The sequence below is a fragment of the Ananas comosus genome, linkage group 3 (assembly GCF_001540865.1).
Source record: "Ananas comosus cultivar F153 linkage group 3, ASM154086v1, whole genome shotgun sequence".
Lineage (NCBI taxonomy): Eukaryota > Viridiplantae > Streptophyta > Magnoliopsida > Poales > Bromeliaceae > Ananas > Ananas comosus.
Window position 1 is genome coordinate 16486047 of NC_033623.1, and position 23918 is coordinate 16509964.

The window sequence follows — 23918 nt, forward strand, 5'->3', positions numbered from 1 at the left end:
TCAAAAATTAAATTGAATTGAATTTGAGGAGAGTCCGTCGCTTTCATTTCCTATGGGCCATGGATATGCATATATGCATATCGTGTGGGTTTTTTTTTTTTTCAGATAAAAATATTTATGAAGCTCGTCTAGAAACCGAGTGGCGTGTGACTTTTGTATTTTGTGGTGAGGAATTGCTGGGTGGAGATAAATGCAGCATTTATTTGGTCCTAAATCTACACTTCTTCTGCACTCTCTCCTACTTCCATTCCTACGTTCTTTGAAGCTTCAGCCTCCTTGTTTGTTTCATAATTGTGTTAATTTATTTATGGTAAGATCCCCCCATCCACAAACAATATTAATTAGCAAAACATGGGCATTGTAATTTGCAATATTAATTCTCACAATAATGCAGGTCACTCTACCTCCCTAAGATATATATATATATATATATATATATTAAAAAATAAAAAAGTTTAAGCTGACAAACTAAATTCTATATATAAAATATACATATTATAAAGAAAAAATAATTAATTAAATCAAAAATAAATTATATTTTAAAAATAAACTGATATATAGAAAACAGGTAGAAACTTTTAAGTTGACAGATATAATTAGAAAAAAACTAAAAACAAAGTACTATCCAATTAAACAACCTGTTTAGTTGTGTAACTAAATAGTGAAATACAAACTCATATTAAAGCTATAGCAGGGGAAGGAAGAGAAAAAGCAAAAAAACAAAGGGAAAATTAAAAAGGAAGAACAGCGTCGCTATCAGTACCGAGACCTCATCATTTTCCGGTAAAGAAAACAAAAAGGTCACCATGCCTTTCTCACTGCCCGCCTTTCTTCTGGAAATGTATGAAACTCCGCTCCGCGCCAACGCCCTCGTCACCCATCACATGCAACCTCCTCCCCACACCCTTTTAAATCCTCTCTTCCTAAAATACCCCTCCGAGGTTCGCTCGAGCCTGCCTCCTTAACTACCCCTGCCGCTGTAATAATCTTATCTAGAGAGGGGTATAAAGGTAAAAGCACCTGCCCTTCCGACCTATTTAATTCTCGCACATGGCTCAAGATTCCCAGTTCCCGAGCTCTCCTCTACTCGCCTCGCTCTCTAATGGCGACCCAAGCGGACACGGAGGCGAAGCCAAAGCCAAAACCAAAGCCCTTGACCTCCGCAACCTCGATTTCGGAGGAATCGAGCTCCCTCCTCTCCTCCTACCTCGGCGTCGGCTTCGCTGTCTTCCTAGGGTTTCTCCCGAAGAACTCCTTATCGTACGTCGCGTCGCTCCAGTCGCGGAACCGGATCCTGGCGCTGAAGCTGTTCCAGGCTGAGGAGCAGCTACGGCAGCTGCGGTCGCGGCGGAAGGAGGACGCGAAGGCGAACGCCAGGGTGGTGGAGATCTTCGCCGGCCACCGCAACGGGTGGCGGGAGGAGGAGCGCCGCCTCTTCGGCGAGATCGAGGCCGCGGCGGAGGAGATCGCGGGGCTCCGGGCGCGGCTCGCCGAGGCGGAGGCGGCGACGGCGGAGATGAGGACGTGCGTGGAGCGGCTCGAGCGGGAGGTGGCGGAGCGTGACGAGATGATCGAGCTCTTGGCGAGGAGCAGGGACGGGGAGGGGGAAGACGAGGATCTCGGGGAGAAGGAGAAGGTAAACGGCGGGACATGTGGGGATTTCAGGGGGACGGGGGCGAAGGTTCGGGTTTCGGAGAGGGCGGATCCGGCGCCGGAGGCCTGCTTCTTGGAGCGCAATGGGGAGTTGGAGTTGGATGAGATCGCCGCGCTCTACGCGCAGCAGAGTGGCTTTGGGACGGAGCTCTTTCCGCCGCAGGTCCATGCGGCGGCTCCGGTGGTGGCGTCCAAGCCATGGATCGAGAGGTCGAACGGGTGGCAGGTGAGCACAGGAGTATTAACCTTAGCTTTCCCGAGTTTTCAAATCGAGTGTGTGTGTGTGTACCTTTTTTTAAAAAAAAGAAAATTCTTCTAGTGAGCTATAAATTTATGAAAAATTAAAGGAGAAAAAATAATAAAAAAGTTTGGATGAGCTTTAGGAGTTCAGTGTTAATGTGATGCGACTAGGAGTTGTTTGATAACCGTATAATACAGGAACTAAAAGGCGTCCATAATGTTTCTCGCCGTTTAAAAACTTATTCTTCTTATTATTACTACTAATTTATTTTTGAATATACCGGGGATCACGTCGTTTCTTATTTTTGTTGCTTTTAGTATATTCGGTGGAAGGAATTGGGCCTGGGGCAACATTTTTATGAGCTTTATTCTGTCTAGAAATTCCTCACTCTTTCTTCACGAAAAGTATTCATTTTGATGTTTTTGCTAAGCACGATCTCTGATACTTTTTTGGGTTTGTTTTTAGGTCCTGCTTTTGAATTCATAATTTTTGTGAAGTTGACGATGACTAACATCTAAATTTGCTGAATCGGCAGTAATGAATGCTTTGTGTATAATCCCATTTCCCCAATAGGGTTTATCCTACTGTAGAGTTCAGGTCGCTCTAGCTGATTTATTTTATGTGTGAAACAGCTTTTATCGCCGCTCATAGTAACTAACCATACCTAGTCTGCAGTTGGTGATGCTAGAACTTAGTTACCTGGGCTATTTAGCTGTTATGGGGCTATCAAGGTTAATACCTCACCAATATCCTTTACCCCTGGGAGTGGCTCCAATGCTATATGTAGTGTGGCCCAATTAGTGCACTAGTAATTAGCAACTTAATGGCCTTCACTGTATGGTCCAAAGTATCCAAGTATAATATATGAATACTGCCACTCTAGCCTCTCTTTATCCAACCATGTTTCATTTTGTTGTCTGTCGTGAAGCTATTTGGAGTGTGACAGTTACTTTTTCTTATTTATATTGTAGGGTGAAAATCTTCCGTAATTATTGTGGCTCTGAAAGTTTCCGAGGCTTGCGCTTATTTGACTCGTATAGTTTGATACCAGAATACGAAATATGAATCCTGGCTTTTAGCTCATATTTTTAGGATTCAACTTAATACCTTTCATGGTTGGAAGAATCAATTGGATCAGTTACTTTTTTTTAATACTAAGAATGTAGATGCCACTACCAATGATCAAGTTAGTAATCTTTTAAATCACTTGAACTTAGTGCTGTCACATGCTTCTTGTCCTGCTTTTGCTGTATTATATTAAGGATGAATGTTTTTTGTCCTGCTCATGCTAAGGAGCTAATGTCAACAAAGAAATTCTTACTTATCTGATCTTTAATTTTGGTAGGACACACAATATGATTCACTAGAGTCAACATACAACATAAAGCATCTCGTACCAAGGTAAAATTACAGTTGAGCAGTTCAATTTCAGATATAGCGAAATTTTTGATTTGGTACTTAATGTTTAATGCATCTTTTCAGGAGGGAGTCCCCTTGGAAGGTTGATGGTGAATCATCAGGAGTCCCTGCTAAGCTCAAACTACTCGAGCAGGAATTAATTAACCTGGAAAAGGTGGGAAAAGGAGATTTGTCCAAGATACCAACATTGATGAGAAAACAGGCTAAAAGATATCAATCACTTGCTGGGAAAATTGATGATCTGTGCAGAAGAATGGTAGGTTCAAATCTTCCAATCCTCAGTACTTTGTTGATATTTCTTACGGTAGCATATTTCATCTACAGTTGCCAAAAGAAAAGAAGATTAAAAAGGGGGGGGGAGGGAGGAGATTGTGCTTGTGTGTGTGTGTGTTCTAATTGTATAGTCACACTTGGTGTCATCTGCTATGGCAGTTTCATATGGACCTCCTGATAATTTAGTTAATGCTGGAGCACAATTCCTGTTTTGCCAAATTATTGTTCCAACTTGTAAGAAAAGAAATGCCAAAGCTAGATGATGATAAGAAAAATGATGAAAGGCATATATTACAGTGACAAGTAGTCTGAATATAGTGAAAATCCACGCTAGCAGTTTAGTTCTGTATTGTCCGTAGAGGAGACTAGTTCTTATTATTATTACCAAGTCAGACTAGCTCTTATTATTGCCAAGTCTCTCAATTGTAGCATGTCTCTGAAATCTGTGGTAAATCTATTATGAACTATCAAACTGCCAATCTTAGTTATACTAGTGGATACTTTATAGAGTAAAAGAAGCTATATAAAGTGTTAAGCTTAAGGAAGTGACAAAATCAGTTGTCTCATATTGACACACACTGCTGATATTACCTTCCAAATCCATTCCCTCTGTTCCGGATAACGCCAAGATTGTTTTTTGTTGTAATCAAATTTATCTTAGCTGACCTTAATGATGCAATGCTTATTATGCTCTTCCAAAGTATATTTTGCTTTGTGTATACTTGCAAAATTTGTACTTCAGATACCATCTCCTAGTGACGTAATGCTGTATTGAGCTAAAATTTCTACTCTTCTCCAGCAAGTTACTGATCCGTGTGACCCGACCCTCAGCCCTGAGTTCCGAACTCAACGGCAAACTGAATTCTTGCTCGAAGCATTCCAGCTCCAAAACCGTGCCACAGAAACAAGAGACAAGCTTAACGCTCTCCAAACTGAGACCGCAAAGTGCAGCTTCGGGGACGAATTAACAGCGCAGGCAAAGTTGAACACGAGAAGATCTCTCGATTCCATCAGGAGCAACTTCAAGGAAATTCAGAGAAATCTGGAGATATGGTTGGCGAGAATTATGGGCGACCTGGAGGGCATCTTGGCCCGGGACGGTGCTTCACGCGTAAGGGATTTCTATTTATCTCCTTACCCCTTTGTGCGATAAATTTATGCCACTATGCATTGATCTAGTTAGTATTCCCTGATTGACCTTTTGGTGCTAGTTAAGTTGTATAGGTGACTTCTACCTATTTCGGAGCACTAACCGCATTTTGAGATATGCGTAGGCTGTAAATGTGCAAATGTGATATACACGGTGCCTGTTTTTAACGAGCACATATGACATGCGCTTGTATATTCTTAACATTTGAGAAAAAACTTCATCCCCGCCCATTGTTCCCCGTAATTAAGCTCGTTAACTTCGTATAAACATGTACCCATTTTCAGTTCCCACTTACGAGATAACTATGTGCTGTTTTTTTTTAAGTCTTCGTCTGTATTTAGCATCTTTGCAATTTCCTAGCAACCGTAAGCAGACCATAAACAATTCTAGTGTTTGCTATTTATTAGCTAAACCTGAACAGTTTGCTGCATGTGGGGTTGGTTACGTTACTCGCGTGGGTCTTTAATTAATGTACTAGGAAATAACTCTTGGAGGCTACCTCCTATGTGAGGGGAGTTTTTTTTTTTTTTGTCCGTAGCCCTAAGGACTTGAATCATCGTAACAGCTTGTTGCGTAGTGATAGCTAACAGTTAGATAACAATGAATGCCTTCAATTATTGCTGGTTGGTGGATTAGGTATGGTTTGGCTCACATCGACGGTAATCGCAGCTGGGCCATAGGCTGCAATAGGACGCAGCACTTATGACGTAGGCCTAGTAAAGACCTGTTCTAAAGCCATGCTATTTGTGCTACGAGTAAGATCGCCCACGAACTGCTAATAAATTTATCACATGCGATTAGAAATGAAACTTCATAGTAAAAACAAATGAGACGTTTACGGCGGTTAACAACAAGAAGCATAATTCTCCTCACAAATGTTCATCACGGACAAAGTAAATGCTACTTATAAGCAAATACAACTATATAATGAGGCAAATTGTAGTACTACTGCAAAGTACTACGGCAATTAACCACAGCATTTGGGTTGCTTCTCATTACCGAGAAAATAAACCAAACAAGATGACAAGCATCACAATTCCTCGCCCGAGAATGTCCAATAGCTTCAGGTCATAGTAACCTCAAGATGGCAAATAATTGAAATCAGCAGAACAAGGGCAAAATTCTTACAAGTTATGGCAAAGATTTAAGAATACTGTAGATGTACTCCTAAGTTCGACAAAAAAAACCCAAACAAACCAACAGTCAACTACAAAGAGACATAGCAGCATGAATAAAAGTGCGAGCTTCGTTTCATTATTTCTTCTCCTCCTTTTCTGCCTCAGCAGCCTTCTTCAACCTGACTCCAACCTGGCGCTGGTTCATCCTCTCAACACGGAGCTTGGCGTAAGCCTTGAAGGATTTCATCTCATCTGTGACCTTCACGAGCTCCACAGATGGTTTATCATGAACAATAGGCATGTATTGTCCCTGTACCTGAGTGGCAGTTGCAAGCTCCTCAGGAGCAGAATCACCAGCCTGAAAGAGAACAGGGAACGGTCAGAATGTGCCGAGTCATATTCACAATCAATGGCATAAAAGCAGCCTTACAAATTATTAATAGACATACTAGCTAACATCAATCAAATAAATACTAATTTTTCGTTTTTATTACCTTGAACTTGCGGGCACGCCTCGGGAAGATAACTAACTTGGCCTTGTAAGTTTTGAGCCTCTGAATGTTTGCTTGGAGCCCTTCGAGGGAGCGGTTCTTCCTGCGGTGGTCTACTGCAATGCCAATGGTGGGCGCAAGCTTCTTTGGGATGCCCGCTGCCTGCGTACATTCAATGCATGTCGCCGCAGATGTATAAGTAACAAATAGTGACGAAGGAGCTCATCAAAAACACAATTAGAAAAACAGCATAGACTGATAGACTTCATTCACTCAGCTCTATCCACTTGAATTCCCAATCAATGCACCCAAGACCAAATCAAAGAGTGGAAGTTCAATATGTCATGAGGAGAAATATGCAGGTAAAAATATCAACATTACTTTGATGTTTTGATTTCCAGGCCACATTTTCCATATTGGAAGACCTAAAGCCAAATATCAAAGGCTATCATCTTAGGGTGCAAGAGAATGCAAATAACTCATTTCCAGAATCATTTTCCAGTAGCGAGTCAAATCAAAAAATGGGTTTGTTTACGTGTCCTATCCTAATAGAAAACAGAATTACACGCCAATTTTGAAACTATCTTGTGAAGGAAAAAAAATATTGATGTTTTATCTCTTAACAAGGATCCATAAAATCGGCTGGAGCATTTGATATGTTAGCTTCTCTACTCAAGAGTTCCTCTAAATTATGTCATGCTATATTAACTGAACCACAAGAGTGTATCTTACCTTAAGCTCCTCAAGCGTAAAACCTCTGCCCGCTCTAGATTTCATGTTGTACTTGAGAGTTTGACATTGGACAATCGGACGGAGAGGTCCAGCAGTAGGACGAGGGAAAATCTTCACAGCCTTCTTCTGTCTAGCTGCATAAACAACGAGTGATACAAAAAGAATATAAGTGTATGTACTCACTAAATTCGGATATGAGTGAGTGTGTGTGTGTGTGTGTGTGTGTGTGTGTGAGAGAGAGAGAGAGAGAGAGAGAGAGAGAGAGAGAGGGGGAGGGGCCTACCCATGCGTCTCCTGGTCTTGCGGGCAGGCTGGTTGAACCAAGTCCTTACATAATTTTGCCAGTGCTTCCTAAAGTGCCCATTCGGCACAACATTGTTATGTTTGACCATAGTTCCTTAACCTAAACCCCCAAAAAAGACAACATTTGTAAGATGTTTTGCATACGTAGAACTGATTTTGATAGCAGTATTATCTCCATATCATACTAAATTTTGCATCCCACGATTTCTTCTAAAATTACATACTACCTCTACGTAAAACAAACCACTGTCCCCAAAATGAGAGTAACAATGGGACTTCGAAAGCACATAAAAAGCAAAGACAAACTAGCGCTTGTTTGCACCAAAAAAGAAATTGCTTGTTAAGTCACAATCTCGACAACTCTAATACATACCAAGGCACTCATAAACTTTAATCTGATTATAAGAACTCTAAAAATTATGAACATCCTACAACTCCACCGTTTCACTAAACTCCCCTGACAACAAAGCCAACATTGTAATCTAGTTGATGTTCACATTATACTAGAATAAGCACAAACATGTTTGAATTATTCAAACGCTAATACAATAATCTGCATACAGCAATCTTTTAAAAGATCTACGTATACAAAATTAATGTTACTAAAAAAGCAAAATTCATACAAATAATAGTCGAGATAATATCTCAAATCAGATCCCAACATTCAAAGCATCGGAGAGGGCGATTAAAAGAAGGAATCGACGAGATCTCACCAGAGGGAGGCGCTTCCGCCGCGGCTTTGGAGCTCTTTCTCCTACGCCTGCAAAAAACGCCGCCACGGAGGAGAGAAGAGTGTTGAAACCCTAGCTATATATATATATAGAGGAACATATGATGCGGTGTGGATCGACTAGTCTAAGTGGATCCGAACCCGAATTCCTGTACCCGCATCCGGGAGTAATGAGCCCTTCGAATAATCTCGGCCCAGCCCACTGTTTTAATGGGCCGGGTCAAAACCGCGCCTGCTAATAAACGAGATCCGGCCGAAATTGCCGCAGCAAATACACCACACGGTCCACACCACAGCGTTGTCACCACCGCGATGGGAAACCCTAGTCGAAGGGGGTCGGCGCGCGGCGGAGGGGCCGGCGAGTCGGAGATCCACGCGGCGGCGCGATCCGGCGATCTCCGCACGGTGGAGTCCATTTGCAACTCCAACCCCCTCGCCATCAACTCCCGCGACCGCCACTCCCGTACCCCGTATCCTCCCGTTCGGTCCTTTCCTTTTACCTTTTTGAAATCGTTTATATAGAGTTATAAATTGATTCAGGGGAGCTAGGGAGTAATCTTTGTTGTTCTTATTGATCGATTCATATTGCTTCCCTTTTTTTCTGTTAATTTGTAAGTTCAAGTTGCGATGTTAACGGATTTTGAGATGACCCATTATGCCAATTCTGTGAAGGAAACTTCTTTTCTCTTTTGCGGCATTTTGGGGACCGTTTGGTTTGATGTAATTAGAAAGACAGTGTATATAGAAAAATGCATGCAGTTAGAGATGCAGTAGTTATTTATAAGTACATATATCTCATTTGGATAGATGCAGTAGAAAGTGTTGTAATTATAAATAATTTCATTTGGTTGCATGTGGTCAAGTAGTACGTTTGTAAAATTTTAGCACTTTATATATGGTGATGAGATTATCTGTAATATAGAAAAAAATTGTTCAAAAAGTAATTAAGGAGATAAGCTTATCTCTTATTTAAAGTTACTCTTCTCAATTGCTGCAGTTGGAATTGCGACTAATTTTGACGTAGTTCCAACCGTTGCAATTAGGCCTTCTCATCCAGTTCCAACTACAACACTTAGATTCAAGTGTATCAAATCAAACGCCGAATTTGAGTTTGTATATAGTTATAATTGTAGTGTAGTTACAACTATATATAACCAAGCAGCCCCTTAGAGCTGAAAATTGTAAGCTATAGAACGAATACGTTGGTTAATTTTGGCAGGTTTTACTTTTGATGGTCTCACCTTTGGATGGAATTTGGCTTTTCTCGTTGTCATCTAGGTTAAGGGAAAAGTCGAACGCTTTTTATGTAGTGAATACTATTCGCTTCGAGAGGTAGAAAATTGAGGTTATTTTAGATTTCTCACTTCATATCATGGAGCGTGCTATTGAGGCCTTCTTGCCTGTGTTGCATGGTTATAATCTTATCATTTCAAACAAAAATGTAGAGTATTCCCGGAATGTCACAAGTTTGTTAGTCATAACCCTGCGCCCCCCCCAAATAAGATGTGAAATCTAAATATAAACTAGTTATGGGTAGTTGATTTTTCATGTTTTCTTTTAGATTGTATGACAAAAATCTGTGCTTTTAGTTGATTGGTGAAAAGTTATTCTTGGAGGTTATACACGAATATTAACTGGTATATTGCTGACTAGTGGTTTTTTTTTAATAATAATCAGATATTGGTTCTTATAGTTTGGTTATATTTGACTACTGCAGTTTCTTATAAACCACTATGCACAAGTTACAAGCTGTATGAAAATTTTGAATTTAGGTTCTGGACCTGTTTCCATATTTTCAAACTCTAATTGAAGTGCAGGACGGTTTGTGGCAACTGCTGATGTTAGTAAATTACTTTGCCATATGAAATAAACTACGCATTCATCTGTTGCAATGCAAATGGTTTGCTATGCAAACTCAACTCTCAGCCTGTAAATGGAGACCTAAGTATTATTTCCTTGACATCACTGATTCTGAACTGAGACTCCATTTAGCTGCATGGGCGGGGCAAACTGAGGTGGTGAGTTATCTATGCAAGCACAAGGCCGATGTGGGAGCAGCTGCGATGGATGATACAGGAGCAATACACTTCGCCTCACAAAAGGGCCATACGGAAGTAGTTCGTGTGTTGTTATCAGCTGGGGTCTCTATTAAAGCTGGTAATAGGAAAGGTATGACCCCGCTACACTACGCTGCTCAGGGATCACATCTCGAGTTGGTCAAATATCTCGTGAGGAAAGGTGCGGATATCAAGTCGAAGACGAAGGGCGGACAAACTCCTCTTAATCTTGCAGAAAATGAGGAAGTCTGCGCTTTCCTGAAAGAATGCGAGCAGTCTTTGAAAAAAGGCAGTGAGTTGAATCCTAGCAAGAAAGCTGATGAATCTGTTTCAGAATCATCTGGAAAAGATAATGAAGCTGGAGAGAAGAAAGCTGCTGCAATGGAGAAGAGGAAAGGTGAAGAGATTAACGAAGAGAGCTTTTTGGAACCAAAGAAGGCCAAAGTCTCTCTCGAGCACCTGATTAATGAAAATGATGAGCAGGATGCAGAAGAGTAATAGTTCTGATTAATTTTGGCAGAATTCACTTATACTTAGAAGAGGTTATTTTAATTCGCTTTCTGAAGTTTGGCCGGTAGAGCAGGACAGAGTTTAATTCTTGTACAAGTGCAGATGTGAAGATGATTACTTCCTCTTCTTCCGTGTAAATTGAGTTACAGAAATCAGTATGGAGTTTAGCATGTCATCATTAACTCTCCAGTTTATCCGTGGATGAAATTCATAAGAGTCAATTTGAGAAGTCTGAATCTCTCTTTGATAGAGGAGGATTCAAATCTGCCTTCAAGAGCATTTTTCAAACCCTCCTCTTAGTCTGTAATATATATGTATAATAGTACGAACTAATCGTTGGCATGAAGAGTGCATGGTAATGGCTAATTAGATCATTTGAGTTGCTTCGTGCCATGGTAATGGCCAGTTAGATCATTTGATTTGTTCAGATTTTCAACTCTCTCATCTTCCTTGTGCTTGCATAGGTATGACGATTGTTAGGCTGACATCTGGGAGGTCTTGTACAAGTGGAGCATACTGCAACTTATAGAGAGATTTTCAGGCATGCAAAAGTTTGGATTTGCAGTGCGAATTAAGTGCGCTATGCAGAAGGACGAGCGTTCTCTGTTCCGTGGTTTAGTCATAGCTCTCTAGACAATGGAGAAGCCATTCTTGCTTAGTTGCACGGTTTCCTTCAGAAGGTTTCTTCAGCGCTCGTCTTAATGTAAGCAACAGAATTCCAAACTTTAACCTCACAGCAACCACAGACAGATAACGGAAGCAAACCAAGAGAGCTCTACAAATAAATTTAGATGAAAAATATAAGCTAATGGTAGCAAAAAAGATACCACATCACTGCAATTACAGAGACGTGGTGATAAATCACCGTGGTATCCTACCTTCTACTTCTCCTATCAAAAATAACACCAAAAAAATAAATGAATAAAAAAAAACTCAACATTATTCAATGCCTAAATCTAGGACATGAATCATCTCAAAATTCATTGGAGAATGAAATTTCGGGGGGCACGAGAGCGGGCCTCATGAGTCATGAACTCCTCTTCATCCTTGGGGGCGTGGATTGTGACAAGATCAGGCAATGGAGTCTTGGGGCCCTGCTTCCCTTTCGGCTCCCAATCTAGCATGATCTTCACCTTTATGCCAAGAACTCCCTGGGGGAATTTAGTTGATAAAAAGAAAAAAGAAAAAAGAAAAACCTCTTAACAGAATAATAAGTGAAAGAATATAATATCCAAACATACGACCTAGTTGCAGGAATTCAAGAGATTTCAATCAAAATTACACTGCAATAAATTTTCACAACAAATTATACAGAGAAATTCTAGATAATTTTAAGAAATGGATACTCTTCCAAATATTAGTGGAGAATATAACAAACATGCACTATGCAGAATCCAACATATACACCCCTCATACTGACCTAACATTAGTTGTATTATTATTCAAAACAGTAAAGCATCCAAATCATATAAACTACATGTAGATAACCTCAAAGAGGCATCTTAAATGACGAGAAACATGCCATTCAGCTATATGCTAAACAGCTAAGTGCTATATAGGCAGCAGGACCACCAAAAATTACCAAAGTTAAGAAAAGTCCTTATCAATATGTTTAAGAGCATTATTTGCACGTGCCCCTCTAAGAAAAGTGAAGAAATACTAAAAAACTTAGACAACTGACCTGCCTAAGCAGAACATGCCTCACAGCTGAATCAATGTATTCCTCAACTGGCTGTCCAGAGGAGATCATGTAGCCGTCCTTGAATTTCATGGACTTAGCACGCTGAGCCCTAAGCTTTCCACTCACTATAACCTGATTAAATTCCAAGTGATCAGTTAGGAATTGTGATGTCTCCAGTTCTGGAGAATTTAACAGAAAGCCTATTACAAAACTTGATGTTGTAAAGAGATGATAAAATCACTCAAGACTAGACTCTTTTTTTTTTTACACTAACCTCACAACCTTTAGCCCTGCTTTCCATGACAAATCGGAGTACACCATAGCAGCCCTGTTAAGATAGCAACTATGACACATCAAAGAAAAGAACATGTTCGTCTAAAAAGGAACAACATCCAGAAGTCAGAGCTGTAAGAACAAGGAAAATATTGTATAGCTAGTACTAATTTCTCCTTGGCTCTTGGTCCAGCTTGCAATTCTAGGTAATGTTGAAACAAAGACTAATTTAAAAGTTTTGCGACAAATTAGATAACTAATCCAACACATGTAACCTAACATTTTCAAAACTAAATGTGCTCATATTCATAAAAAACACTTTATATGCTTCTAAATTGAAGGAAACCACAAAACATGAATCAGCACTTATGACTAACGAATATATTTTTAGAGTTGCATACCTAGAAAAGCACGTCTAAAAGTTTAAACTTCTTGGATATAATCAACATTACAGTCCAATACAAATCAATAAACATTCAAAGCTCAGATTTACCAGCACAAGAAATCAGGTCGACATTTGAAGAGAAAGTTAAAACACATAGCAGTAGCGAGAAGGAAGCGGGAATACAAACTAATACTAGAACATTTATAATCTGTAAATGGAAAAGTAGGGGGGGAGGTCCTTTTTAAATTACCTTCGAACTGCAAGGCATCCGAGAAGCTTGTACCTCAGAGACTCCGCTTGAGCAGTGGCGCAGAGCCCTTGAATCACTTCTGGACCACGGACGTCAATTCCCTTATCCTCCTACCTTTCTCGCCTCAAGGAAATCAAAATATAAGAGGCATAAAGAGTGAAGGAATTCTCTTCCTTTTCTGCAACTGACTCGATCCGCTAGCAACAATAACTTATTAGGCCTAAACCACCGGCCCAAAATACTTAAACATAATTATTATTACTACCGTGTAGGTCTTATATATACTGATCGGATTCAGTATCGCAAACGATGTGGGACTATTAGGGTTACATTTTCCATTGATAAAACTGCACTCTTTTGAAACATAAGTGTATATAACAGAGAAAAAAACAAACCAAATGTTAACAAATAAAAAATTTGTTTACAATTATATAAAACCCTTTTTCTCAGTGAGAAAAGACTTTACAGCCCCACCGTACCAATTACATAATCTAAAATCTACACGCACCGATTAGAATTCTTTCTTTGCTATGTAAATAATAATAAAACGGATCAACAGAGTTCAATGTCCAAATGCGACCGAACAAACAAGGTCTCTTTCTTTTCCTAAATAACGCGCAGACCGGATCAGAGAGGAGATATAGGAGCTTAGCAAGAACGTTCTGAGTCCTCGTGGCGCGGATAATGATCTCGGCCCTCATTGGCGTGACCCGGAGCTCAGCGCCGGAGTACCCGTCCTCGGCGAGCTCCCTCGTGAGAACCTCGTTGAGCTCCGCAAAGAACACGCCATCGGCGACGAACTAAAGATCCAACAACAACGACAGAAGAGGCAAAAGCTAAGACGAAAATCCAAAGAAAGTAGAGGAGAACGAGGATCCCCGGAGATCTAAAGAGAAGAAGGGAGAGATTAGGGTTAGGGTTTTTGTTCTTCTTCTTGCTCCTCTGGATCCCCATTAGGGCTAGGCCATGCGGCGGCAATGGCGGGCGGTAGGAGCCTTCGGACAGAAGCGTCGAGGCGAACTATAAAACCCCAGGCCTGAGGAGGAAGATAACAGGGATGAGGGTGTTTAGGTCATTTCATATGTTTTGTTGAATCGGATTGATTTAAAAGAGTCGGATCCTGATCGGATCTACTTTGACCCGAAACGAGTCAGATCAATATTGGGCCGAGTGATGGTATTCGGCCCAGTTTTGTGCGCCAGGCCCAGTAGCAAATTAATTGAGTAACGGACCTAACGGTTCTCTCCGGTGGGGATGTCAACGGGTCGGATTTGGATCAGATTTTTAAAAATCCGAATTTGAATCCGAAAATTAAATTAAAAATTCAAATTCGGACCCAAATCCTGCGGATTTTAAAAATCCATACCGTTGGATAAAGATCTAAAGAATAAAAAATTACTAAATATTTTATATATTATATAAATAAATATAAATAAATTATATATATACATAATTTATTCGGGTTTGAATTCGGATTCAGGTCGGGTTCGAGTTCGGGTCAAGTAAATATAAAATCCATATCCGTATTCATATCTGTCGGATTTTTATTTTTTATATCCATAATCGAATCCGTTTATCTCGATAAACTCGTCCATTCAAATTCGAATTCGGATAATATTTTTCGGATGTTCATACTCATTGACAGCCCTACAAGTCTCGGGTGGCCGTTTAACGTCGTTAAGACGACCTCTGAGACGAGGCCACGACCGGTCCAATCTCCAAACGGCCGAATTTTGTCGCCGAGGGGATTACTATTTGGCCCCAAAAATATCCCCAGGGGTAAAAAGCCTTCGAGCGTTCGTTTTCAAACACGCCCTTCCCCTTTTCCTCTACGGCTCTACCCTTCTTTCTCTTCCACTACCACAACAATCGCACCGGTCCTGTTCTCGGAAATGGTGGATTTGGATCGAGATATCGCCATGGATGTCGTGTAGGAGCTCCAATTCATGGATCCCTCGGCGCCCCCGAAGGGAGGAGGAGGAGGAGGTGACCGAGTAGGAGAAGAAGAGGTTAAGAGTGAGAGGAACAGAGCTTCGGGTGTGTTGATTCGTTGTTGTCTTAGCATCGCCTTCTCCATTGTTGCCTCCTTCGTGTTCTCCTTCTTGCTCGGGCTCGCGGCGTTGGCGATCGGGAATCTCTCGGCCTCCACCGCGGTCTCAGTCTCATCAACCTGCAGAATCGTCTCTAGCAGTGAGTAGTTTGTGTTCAATCATGTACTTAGGGTTTGTGTCATTGGAAGGATCTCTTCTGTTTTGTTTCTGTCTTTTAGAATCGGTCGATTCAAGTCTTAATTTCGGATGCGTGATTTCTACGGAGATGACAACACATAGGAGCAAAGCAATTATGTGCGATGAGCAAAGTTTTAGTTAAATTGTTATTTATTTGGTCGATAATTAGTTCAAGGGATAATTAGTTCTTATACACTATCATATTCTAGGACTTCCTAATGCAGTGTAGAAGGACGATCGAAGATCAAAAAAAATTCTCTTCGTAAGTGATAACTACAGAACCCATAGAAGTAAAGGATAATGTTGAGCCGCTTTGCACTCCCATATTTGTCTTTTATTAATAGTGTTGGAATAGCTGTAGCAAAAGCTTGCATGTCTTATTGCTGTTATATCTTGCAAGAAATAAGAAACAGCAGTTTAACTTCAGGTGAGTACTTTCTGAGCTCTGATGCAGCATTACATTATCCTTACTATCATTTAACTAAGAACTAATGTGCTGGATGAGTAGATTGTATATGTCTGCTCTGTGTTTTGATTAGAGGGATGTATGTTTTAACATGTCTGGAGATCTTACAGGTATAGATCTTAGATCATCCAAGGTTTGTGAGCTTGGACTGTTGAATTACAATGCAAAGCACGTATTCTACCCTTCCGAGAAAAGAAAATTTCGATGCCGAGATGATTATTATTGGGCTTCAGTTTTTCAGGTAAATATTTATCTGTACAGCTCTTTTTGATGTCCTTCAAATACACCCCTTAAAGAACTTCCTAGTTGCTAAGCTGATGGAAGGTTAAACTTTGTAGTTCTTCTACTAATTATATATTTGATTAATAGACGTAGATCTTGATTCTCATTTTGTTATATTTTTCTAGGTTTGTTTTAAGGCTATCGTCAAGTAAGCTTGTACGGACTAGCAGTATTTAGTTGGTTCTGTTTGGACAACATTAATTGACCAGTGAAAGTTTTCAAACATAACTAATCACTTCATGAAATTTGTGTTGCTTTAGAAACTTGTGGAAGTTCATGCTTTACTTGTGAAGTTTGGCAGGAATCACCAGAGAACAACCTTTTTTTTTGAGTTTTTAAATTTTTGTTAAACATAAGGTGAGAAGTTCGATGATAACCAAGAGGTCCCTTTAGGTCTAATAATTGTGTCAGGTCTAACACATTTAATTGGTATTTCAAGTATTCGTAATTCATATAAAAGCATACAAGAACTGAACCAGTAATACAGTTTGGCTTGTCACATCATTATACTAGTAATTTAGTGCAGCTGCGCAAACGGTTCAATAAATTGTTTTTCTTCTATTTGTTGCTCTTTTGATCCTTTTAAGCAGGTCGGAATAGGCATTACAATTTGGCTGATGGTCTTCGGCTTTATTGGTATCATGTTGCTTATTTTTTATCCATTATCATCTTTCCAGGTGGAATATAAAGAATACTTTTCTGGCCAACTATTTCATGCTGTGGCAGAGGCTCCAAAGGAGGCCCTTCCTCATGATTGCAGACCTGATTTTGGCACAGCATGGTTGATGAGATTGAAGTTCAAGGTAGGTGTTCCTCGGGATATGCTATTTAACATATATTACTTATGATATTTCCAGTACTTGTGTTTTGATGACTCAGCACATCTTTATCTAATAGAAAAAGAAAAACACAAATACCATTAAGAGCTTTTCCTGCCTTTTCTTTGTCTTGCTCTAGAGTTCATATCATTGTGAAATTCTTTTTCTCGTACCCTTATTCTTTTTTATGCTTTCATAGGTCAATGAAACATACAACTGTAGATATATGCCAGGAGGTCGCAAAGCTGACATATATTCGGACGATCTTTTTAATTGCCAAACAAAAGAGCCTTCTCTAGCAGAGATGACCAGAAGAATTTTCATTCTGTGAGTATCACGGACACTAGTTCTCTCCTTAAATCCATGTCAAACATTGAAACCCAGTAGCAGGAGCCAACTCTTAACATTTCTATTCCATGCTCCTCATGTGGCACTTGTTTCTTCTGATGCGTGGGAATTGGGAGGTATCAGAGTGAAATTTTGAGGCAAGGACATCCTGACTCCATATGAATGAGGGCTTTGATTTTATGCTGAACACCCCTTAAAAGCCGGGTAGTGCTTACTGTTTGTAGGTACTACTAGCTTATTTTTTCAGCATAGTTTGGTATAAGCTCTATTCATGTTGTTTTTGTGTGAATAAGTATCTTATAAAAGAAAAGTGGAGGGTGAGGAAGAGAGGGTAGTCTTTTTTTTCGTGCTTACATCTTCAATAATGCAGAAGAATCCTGGAATCCTGCATGTTTTGGTTAGTGAATGAGCCGAAGGAACTCTATCTTTGTGCTCTTTTATTCAAGTTCTTAAGGAACCTTCTTTTTCTTTCATACATCACTGTTCTATAATATAGTAGTTCCGTGGGCTCTTTCCATGGTATACTTAAATATGTTTGTGTATCTTTTAGTGTCCCTTTAAGTCTTGCTTTTACAAACCTAACACTTGTGGTGGTGCATTTACTTTATTTGAACTTGTAGGCTCTTTCCTTGATATACTTAAACATGTATGTGTGTCTTCTAGGGTCCATTTAAGTCTTGCTTCTACAAACCTCACACTTGTGATGGTTCATTTCCTTTTTTTGAACTTTATAACTCTTTTCTTTAAAAAATAAAATTAGCTTTTTTTACTAAACTCTTTTTCATCTTTTTACTCAACAGGTCCACGAGATCTTATACTATTGAAAGTTTAAGTTCCAGACTCGTCGGTTACATTGTTGGGGGGATTGTATCCGGCATGTTGTCCGCCATGTGTGTCATCGTTCTCCTAAAAAGCCTTCAGGGCTTATTCCACGCCGCAACTAACCGGTTGGGTGCTAAAAAGAGCTACATTATCATCTCTCTTCAACGATTCAGGCGGGCTTGTCTTATCCTTGCTTATTTCTCTGCCGTGGGCTGGTTGACACTGCAATATGGTAAGAAGATTGGGTTGAAACAGCTTTTGTTGGACACTAAACTTAGAGAGAGAATTATATAACAACTATCGGTTTGAGAAAAATTGAAGTTCTCCTTCATGTTAGTGTCAACTCTTTACTGGTTGTGGTTGAGGAAATGGTTCTTATACATTTATGGATTCAAATGGATCACTGGTATGGCGGCGGCAGATCTTCGGTGTGGTGTTACCACAAAGAAACCATAGTTCAGCTCAAAGCATAAACACCAATCAATATCAGAAAATTGCTTTTCCTTATTTGCTTCTGATATATGTTCCACCAGTTAATAGTTCCATTGTGTTAATAGTTTTAAATTAAATCACTTTCTTTTTCTTAGTTATACTGTTTGTGTGCGACGAGAGTAATGTTTATAGATTGGTTGATCGGTTATACTAAAAGGCCCTTTACAAATTTATCCTTTGTGAAGTAATTATAGATATGGAGATTGATGCAGATACGGGTACAGATGCTGAAGCGTAGACCTATTCATGGGCTGTACTAGGTTCGGACCGGGTCTGATTTATTATACAAAGGTCCGAATCTGACCCCGCCTCGGTCAGTCTAACGGACGGACCTCCTGTCCAAGGCCCCCTGCTAAGCTTGAGGCTCAGACGAGCTGCGGCTCCGTCTATGATCAGGTCAGGGGTGCGAGAGAAAGATTATCTTGATAGAATAAGGCGAGAGAGGTGTTTTATTTGTGAGGGATTAGGTCCAACTAACCCAACAACAAATCATAGCAAATGCAACAACGAATGCATGGTAGAACAGAGAAAATGAATAATAAGACAATAAAACCAACTCTTGGATTTTACACGTCTTCAGATAGCTGTACAAGCATTCGCCACGGCCAGTTCTTTCCAACCCCGCATGTGATGTGGACGTTGAACTAATTTATCAGCTGAAATAAAAAGCTTAATTGGCTAGTTTGTCGCTATTGCTCCTGCCAAACTGCTTTTGGCTACAGCCGTCTGAAGAAGTCCTAACTTCGTTCATAATAAATCCCTTCAACAACTTAGCACTCACGGAAAACAATTTTCAAAGATAAACAGTTTATTCTAAATCATGCGAATTGAAGATAACACCAAAATAAACCTTCGCACAATAAATGGCAGCTCTCGCAACAATTTATTAGCCCTAATGTCGTCTTATTGAATTGGGAAATTGATTTCTGGAAAAACCAAAACCCTGGACAAAACCAACAATGCAAATCATACCCAAACCAGTCTTTAACATGTGAATGAATTAATAACACACACACACACACACACAATCATCATTAGCAATATACGCTAGCCGGTTGGGCAACAGCGGCTGAGCCCACAATCTCCACCTTCAGGGGAAGCGGCTCCCAAACCCTCCCACCACCGCCACCGCCACCGCCACCGCCACCACAATTCCTACTCTTCTTCGAACCATCGGTAACCTTACGAGTAACAGAAACTGAACCCTTTTCTCCATCCACCCCTGTTGCCTTCGCCTTCAATCTAAGTCGTTCAGCTCTCGATCCAATCGTCTGACCTAAAATCGAGGCAGCTATAGTAAAAGCCATGGCAGTCTTCGGCATTAGCACAGACTTCCTCAGCATCGCAATGAACGGGACCGCTGCATGGACTGCCGCAAACCACTGAGGAGAGAATTTCTCAGTGTGTTCTCGCCAAATGCCGAGAGGGACATTCACTGACATGCCGAGCAACGCAATGGCGAGCATCTTCGCTGGTAAGGGTTGGGGGCGGAGGTTCTTCACGAGGGCAGTCCTCGCTAGAGCTGCACGGGCAGCCACGACAGCTGGAGGGCAGTGGAACTTCATGCCAGGCGGCGGCTTTATAACCTTTGCAACAAGGGGAAGGATGCCACTCACTGCACGGTATGATTTTGCAATAGGGCACTGTCCGGTCTCAAGCCACTCGTTGCTTAGTGACTCGTGGATCTGATCGCCTCCTCTCTGGAAACATTAGTTTAGCAAAATCAGAATGACGCTAATGGATTGCCTCTTGTAAGGTAAAAATCTGTAAATATTATTTTCCATTCAAGAAATTGTAGCAAGCTACATCCCAGACACAAATTGAAGTGAAATATTACATATAGCAGCAGTAAAACTCTGGTGAAGAAAGATCATTAGGTCTATATGATTGATTTGACTAGGTGTCACATTTTAAAAAAAGGGACATGCAAACTACAGTGGCTAAAACTCATCAACATTATGCACAAGTAAATAGAGGATGGGCACAAGTGCTATAGTTTTCTTATATTTCAACTTCTTAACGAGATTATGTGGTAGTTCCAACATGATAGTTTTCTTATATTCAACTGCGCTACTAGAGATACAAGCTTAATAATGAGTTTTATTTGTAACAATAACAGAGTTCTAGGTTATTAAGTATCCAAACAGTATTCAAATGATGAACATCATAAGGTGGCATTTTGCAAAAGATATGAAAACCAACATATTGTATCAGTGAATATATAGGTAAGAATGAGACAAAAAGATTTACCCGAGAAGATGACTCATGATTGGATGATTTCTTATTTAGCTTCTTCCACTTGTTGGAGAAAGAATCAAAGTTGAAAGGCCCTCCAGGTCCAAAAGCCGAGAGACTAATAGTCGCAGCTTTTGCCGCAAGGGGATTAAATTGGGGCACAGTGTCGGTTTCTGAAATGTCTGTACGTGTAAAAGATCTTCCTGAAAGTGGAACGACTCCATCTCTTCCATGGAAAAGCCTGAACGCCATTTCGAAGTTGGGTCCATCTTCAAAGATTGGACCTTTGGCTCCCCGTACCTTTCAAATCAATAATAAATGATACAAATAATACTAAGCCATGACCATTCGTTGAGAAGCTCTACTTAAAGGGATATATCAATAGGTAGAAATACTTACAGGAGGAAGAAAATTGGCTGATGAGAAGGAAAAATTAGTGGGTTCATTTATGTTTCTCAAAAATGGGCACCGTTCAATGCCTTGTGGAGCAAAAGTATCGTCGGAGCACAATGACTCGCTGAAAATCCTTCTGGAGTCCATTTGAGCACCAATAAATTGATCTGCACATAGCGAGAGTTACTGACTCCATATTCATATAGCATTAAATCAGATTATCTGGGCAAAGAAAATGAAAGACAAAACAGAAATTCGGCTTGACAAATGAAGGTAGAAATCGAAGCTACTCATCCTAAACAAGGTTGAAAGAAGAAAGAAAGAAAATGCTAAGCTGCGCAATCAGAACAGCATAGAAACACAGCCTTTGCTTCTATATGGTAGGATGTTTTCTCATGATAAATAAACTTCGCATATGGACTCTTTATTTTACTATGTAGTGCTTCATTTAGTTCAAATTGACTCATAGAACAGCCTCTCTTTGATAGACAAACACCCATCAAAGCCAGTTTAATAAATCGAGAAAAAATATATAACGATATTAAGTATGGAATTTTTTTTTCCCCCCATTCAATATAACCATAACTTCTACGGTGACATAAAAACACTTCATGGAAATGAGTCCTAATCACTCAGTCGATCTATAAGTTTGCCAAAACTAAATAAGATAACACGACAATCACGATCCACAACGCAAACTAGATTCTAATTGAACACCTTTCCCATCTTGATTGAAAAGACAAAAAATCCAGTTACTGACATTCTTCTTATCATATCTAGATGAGGAAAATGGTAAATATAAGAGATGAAGCTCTTCTATGTCACAATAATATATTTAGCAACCCTTTGGCCCCAAACCAATCAAGCATTGAGACCAAGCACAAATTTTGGATACGAACTAGAATTTAACGAACAATCTAACTTAGCTAGAAAAACCCATCGTATAGAATCAAAAAGCATAACACAAATTCCATGAAATGGGAAAGAAAAGAAGCAATAGAAAAAACAAAAATCTCATTTTTATCCAAATAGCTTCTAATTCTACCGTAACAACCACAGGAAGGAAAAATCTCCTCCAAATGTCAAAAACCATTACAAAAATTAGTAAAATAAACACAAACCGTACATAAACATCCGTCACTTTGAGGTAATCACCAGATTACAACGTTGTTTCAAGCATAAATTCGCCAAAAAATAGAAAAGAAAAATTACACTCGACAAGAGGAGTAGAGAGAGGAGAGGAGGCGTACCTTGGGGAGGGAAAAAAAAAAAGGAAAATCCAAAACAAAAAAAGAAAAATATCGTCGAAGCGCCGGAAAAATCCCAAATTGGACGGGAAACCGTGTGGAGGGCACGGGATCTCCCCTCGCCCCCTCTCCCCCTTTTGTTTCCTACGCCCCGAAGAACGGTTTACCGGTTTGGGCGGTGGCAGCTACCCTTTCCACCGCCTATCGCCGGTCAGAAAGGAGGAATGTATAAAGACGCCCTCAACTATATTCTATTTTCATGTAGGCCCTTAAACTTTATCTTTTATCTTCTATTTTTTATTTATATTATTTTAGTAAATTGAGTTAAACTTTTGCTTAATTTATTATCCCTATTAGGTGTTAGTTATAGCTTTTCCAATGTTTTAGTGCCAAAAAAGGAAATTATTTTTACCTATTTGGCTAAACTTATTTAATTCTGTAAAATCAGTTAAGAAATATTAATTAAAAAAAGTGAGAATTGAGGACTTATTTCAAACCGTCTATAGCTGAGGGGTCCTCGTACAATTTTACTCCAAAAGTTTGGCTTGTTCCATTACGAGTTTCTGGTCAAAGCGAGGTATTATTTGTAACGAGTCAACGACTAAGTAGTTGGTCGAAAAAGCCTCGCGGGTACCAAATAGAGAACGTGAAGGGCGTGGTAATTTCGTTAATTCCTCCATATGATTATAATAATAGAAATGTTAATATTTAAAAATTATGCGTTCATTCATCTATAAAAATTCAATCAACTATTTTAAAATTTAATATTTACAAAATTAATAAAATTAGTATGAAAATATTAATTTTTAAATGGATAGTGTTTTACAGTTTTAGCTGCATAAATTGTATTATTTATTGAGAAAAATTGAACGGCTCATTTGTCAAAGAAGTATTAATTTTGTGGACCTTTCCTATTTATCTGAAACAATGAAACAACGAAGGAATTCCTAGCCTTATTTGCTAGCCATTGAAAAAGCGTACCAATATACCAAATAAGCCTTAATTTACATATGTGCCATTATGATTTTCTTGGTGCGTACATGCATGCATGTTCATACCAAAATTTCATACAAAGATGGTCAAAATCTACTTATTGTGTTTGACTTTGCGAGTATAAAGGCCATGTATCAGAGCTATGCTATAATCTTTTAGTTTTCTTACTTTTTTCTGCGGGTATTCTTATTAGGGTTTGTTTGGTGCACCGGTTTTAGATTATGAAATCGGTATGAAATTCATTAATTTCATGAATCGAATCCCAATTTTCATTTCAAAGTGGAATGGGAATGGCTAAAAACATTTTTGGCCCAATCTAGTTTTAAAT

The 23918-nt window shown here is 39.6% G+C and overlaps 6 protein-coding genes across 7 annotated transcripts; 3 read left to right on the top strand and 3 right to left on the bottom strand.

The window, feature by feature from the left end:
• LOC109707376 lies at positions 1070-5059 on the top strand. The gene is made up of 4 exons (XM_020228611.1): positions 1070-1879; positions 3240-3295; positions 3377-3569; positions 4386-5059. Exons 1-4 carry the CDS (start codon positions 1103-1105, stop codon positions 4737-4739), a joined length of 1380 nt encoding a protein of 459 aa, XP_020084200.1. The 5' UTR covers positions 1070-1102; the 3' UTR covers positions 4740-5059.
• LOC109707381 (60S ribosomal protein L13-1-like) lies at positions 5693-8197 on the bottom strand. Its single transcript, XM_020228615.1, has 5 exons — positions 8094-8197; positions 7361-7480; positions 7078-7211; positions 6349-6507; positions 5693-6212 (listed from the first exon to the last, which is right to left on the bottom strand). Exons 2-5 carry the CDS (start codon positions 7467-7469, stop codon positions 5991-5993), a joined length of 624 nt encoding a protein of 207 aa, XP_020084204.1. The 5' UTR covers positions 7470-7480; positions 8094-8197; the 3' UTR covers positions 5693-5990.
• Positions 8362-11091, top strand: LOC109707380 (tankyrase-1). The gene is made up of 2 exons (XM_020228614.1): positions 8362-8580; positions 10092-11091. The coding sequence occupies exons 1-2, from the start codon at positions 8423-8425 to the stop codon at positions 10663-10665; spliced, it is 732 nt and encodes a 243-aa protein (XP_020084203.1). The 5' UTR covers positions 8362-8422; the 3' UTR covers positions 10666-11091.
• On the bottom strand, positions 11434-13459 carry LOC109707382 (40S ribosomal protein S3-2-like). Of its 2 annotated transcripts, none has more exons than XM_020228616.1 (4): positions 13267-13459; positions 12633-12686; positions 12359-12490; positions 11434-11828 (listed from the first exon to the last, which is right to left on the bottom strand). In XM_020228616.1, exons 1-4 carry the CDS (start codon positions 13282-13284, stop codon positions 11658-11660), a joined length of 375 nt encoding a protein of 124 aa, XP_020084205.1. In that variant the 5' UTR covers positions 13285-13459; the 3' UTR covers positions 11434-11657. The 2 variants fall into 2 exon arrangements, with proteins under 2 accessions (XP_020084205.1, XP_020084206.1); XM_020228617.1 differs by lacking the exon at positions 13267-13459 and adding an exon at positions 13125-13260.
• On the top strand, positions 15045-18820 carry LOC109707379. Its single transcript, XM_020228613.1, has 5 exons — positions 15045-15456; positions 16071-16201; positions 16920-17045; positions 17260-17387; positions 18209-18820. Exons 1-5 carry the CDS (start codon positions 15213-15215, stop codon positions 18522-18524), a joined length of 945 nt encoding a protein of 314 aa, XP_020084202.1. The 5' UTR covers positions 15045-15212; the 3' UTR covers positions 18525-18820.
• LOC109707378 lies at positions 19530-22719 on the bottom strand. Its single transcript, XM_020228612.1, has 4 exons — positions 22601-22719; positions 21357-21517; positions 20973-21257; positions 19530-20422 (listed from the first exon to the last, which is right to left on the bottom strand). The coding sequence occupies exons 2-4, from the start codon at positions 21495-21497 to the stop codon at positions 19757-19759; spliced, it is 1092 nt and encodes a 363-aa protein (XP_020084201.1). The 5' UTR covers positions 21498-21517; positions 22601-22719; the 3' UTR covers positions 19530-19756.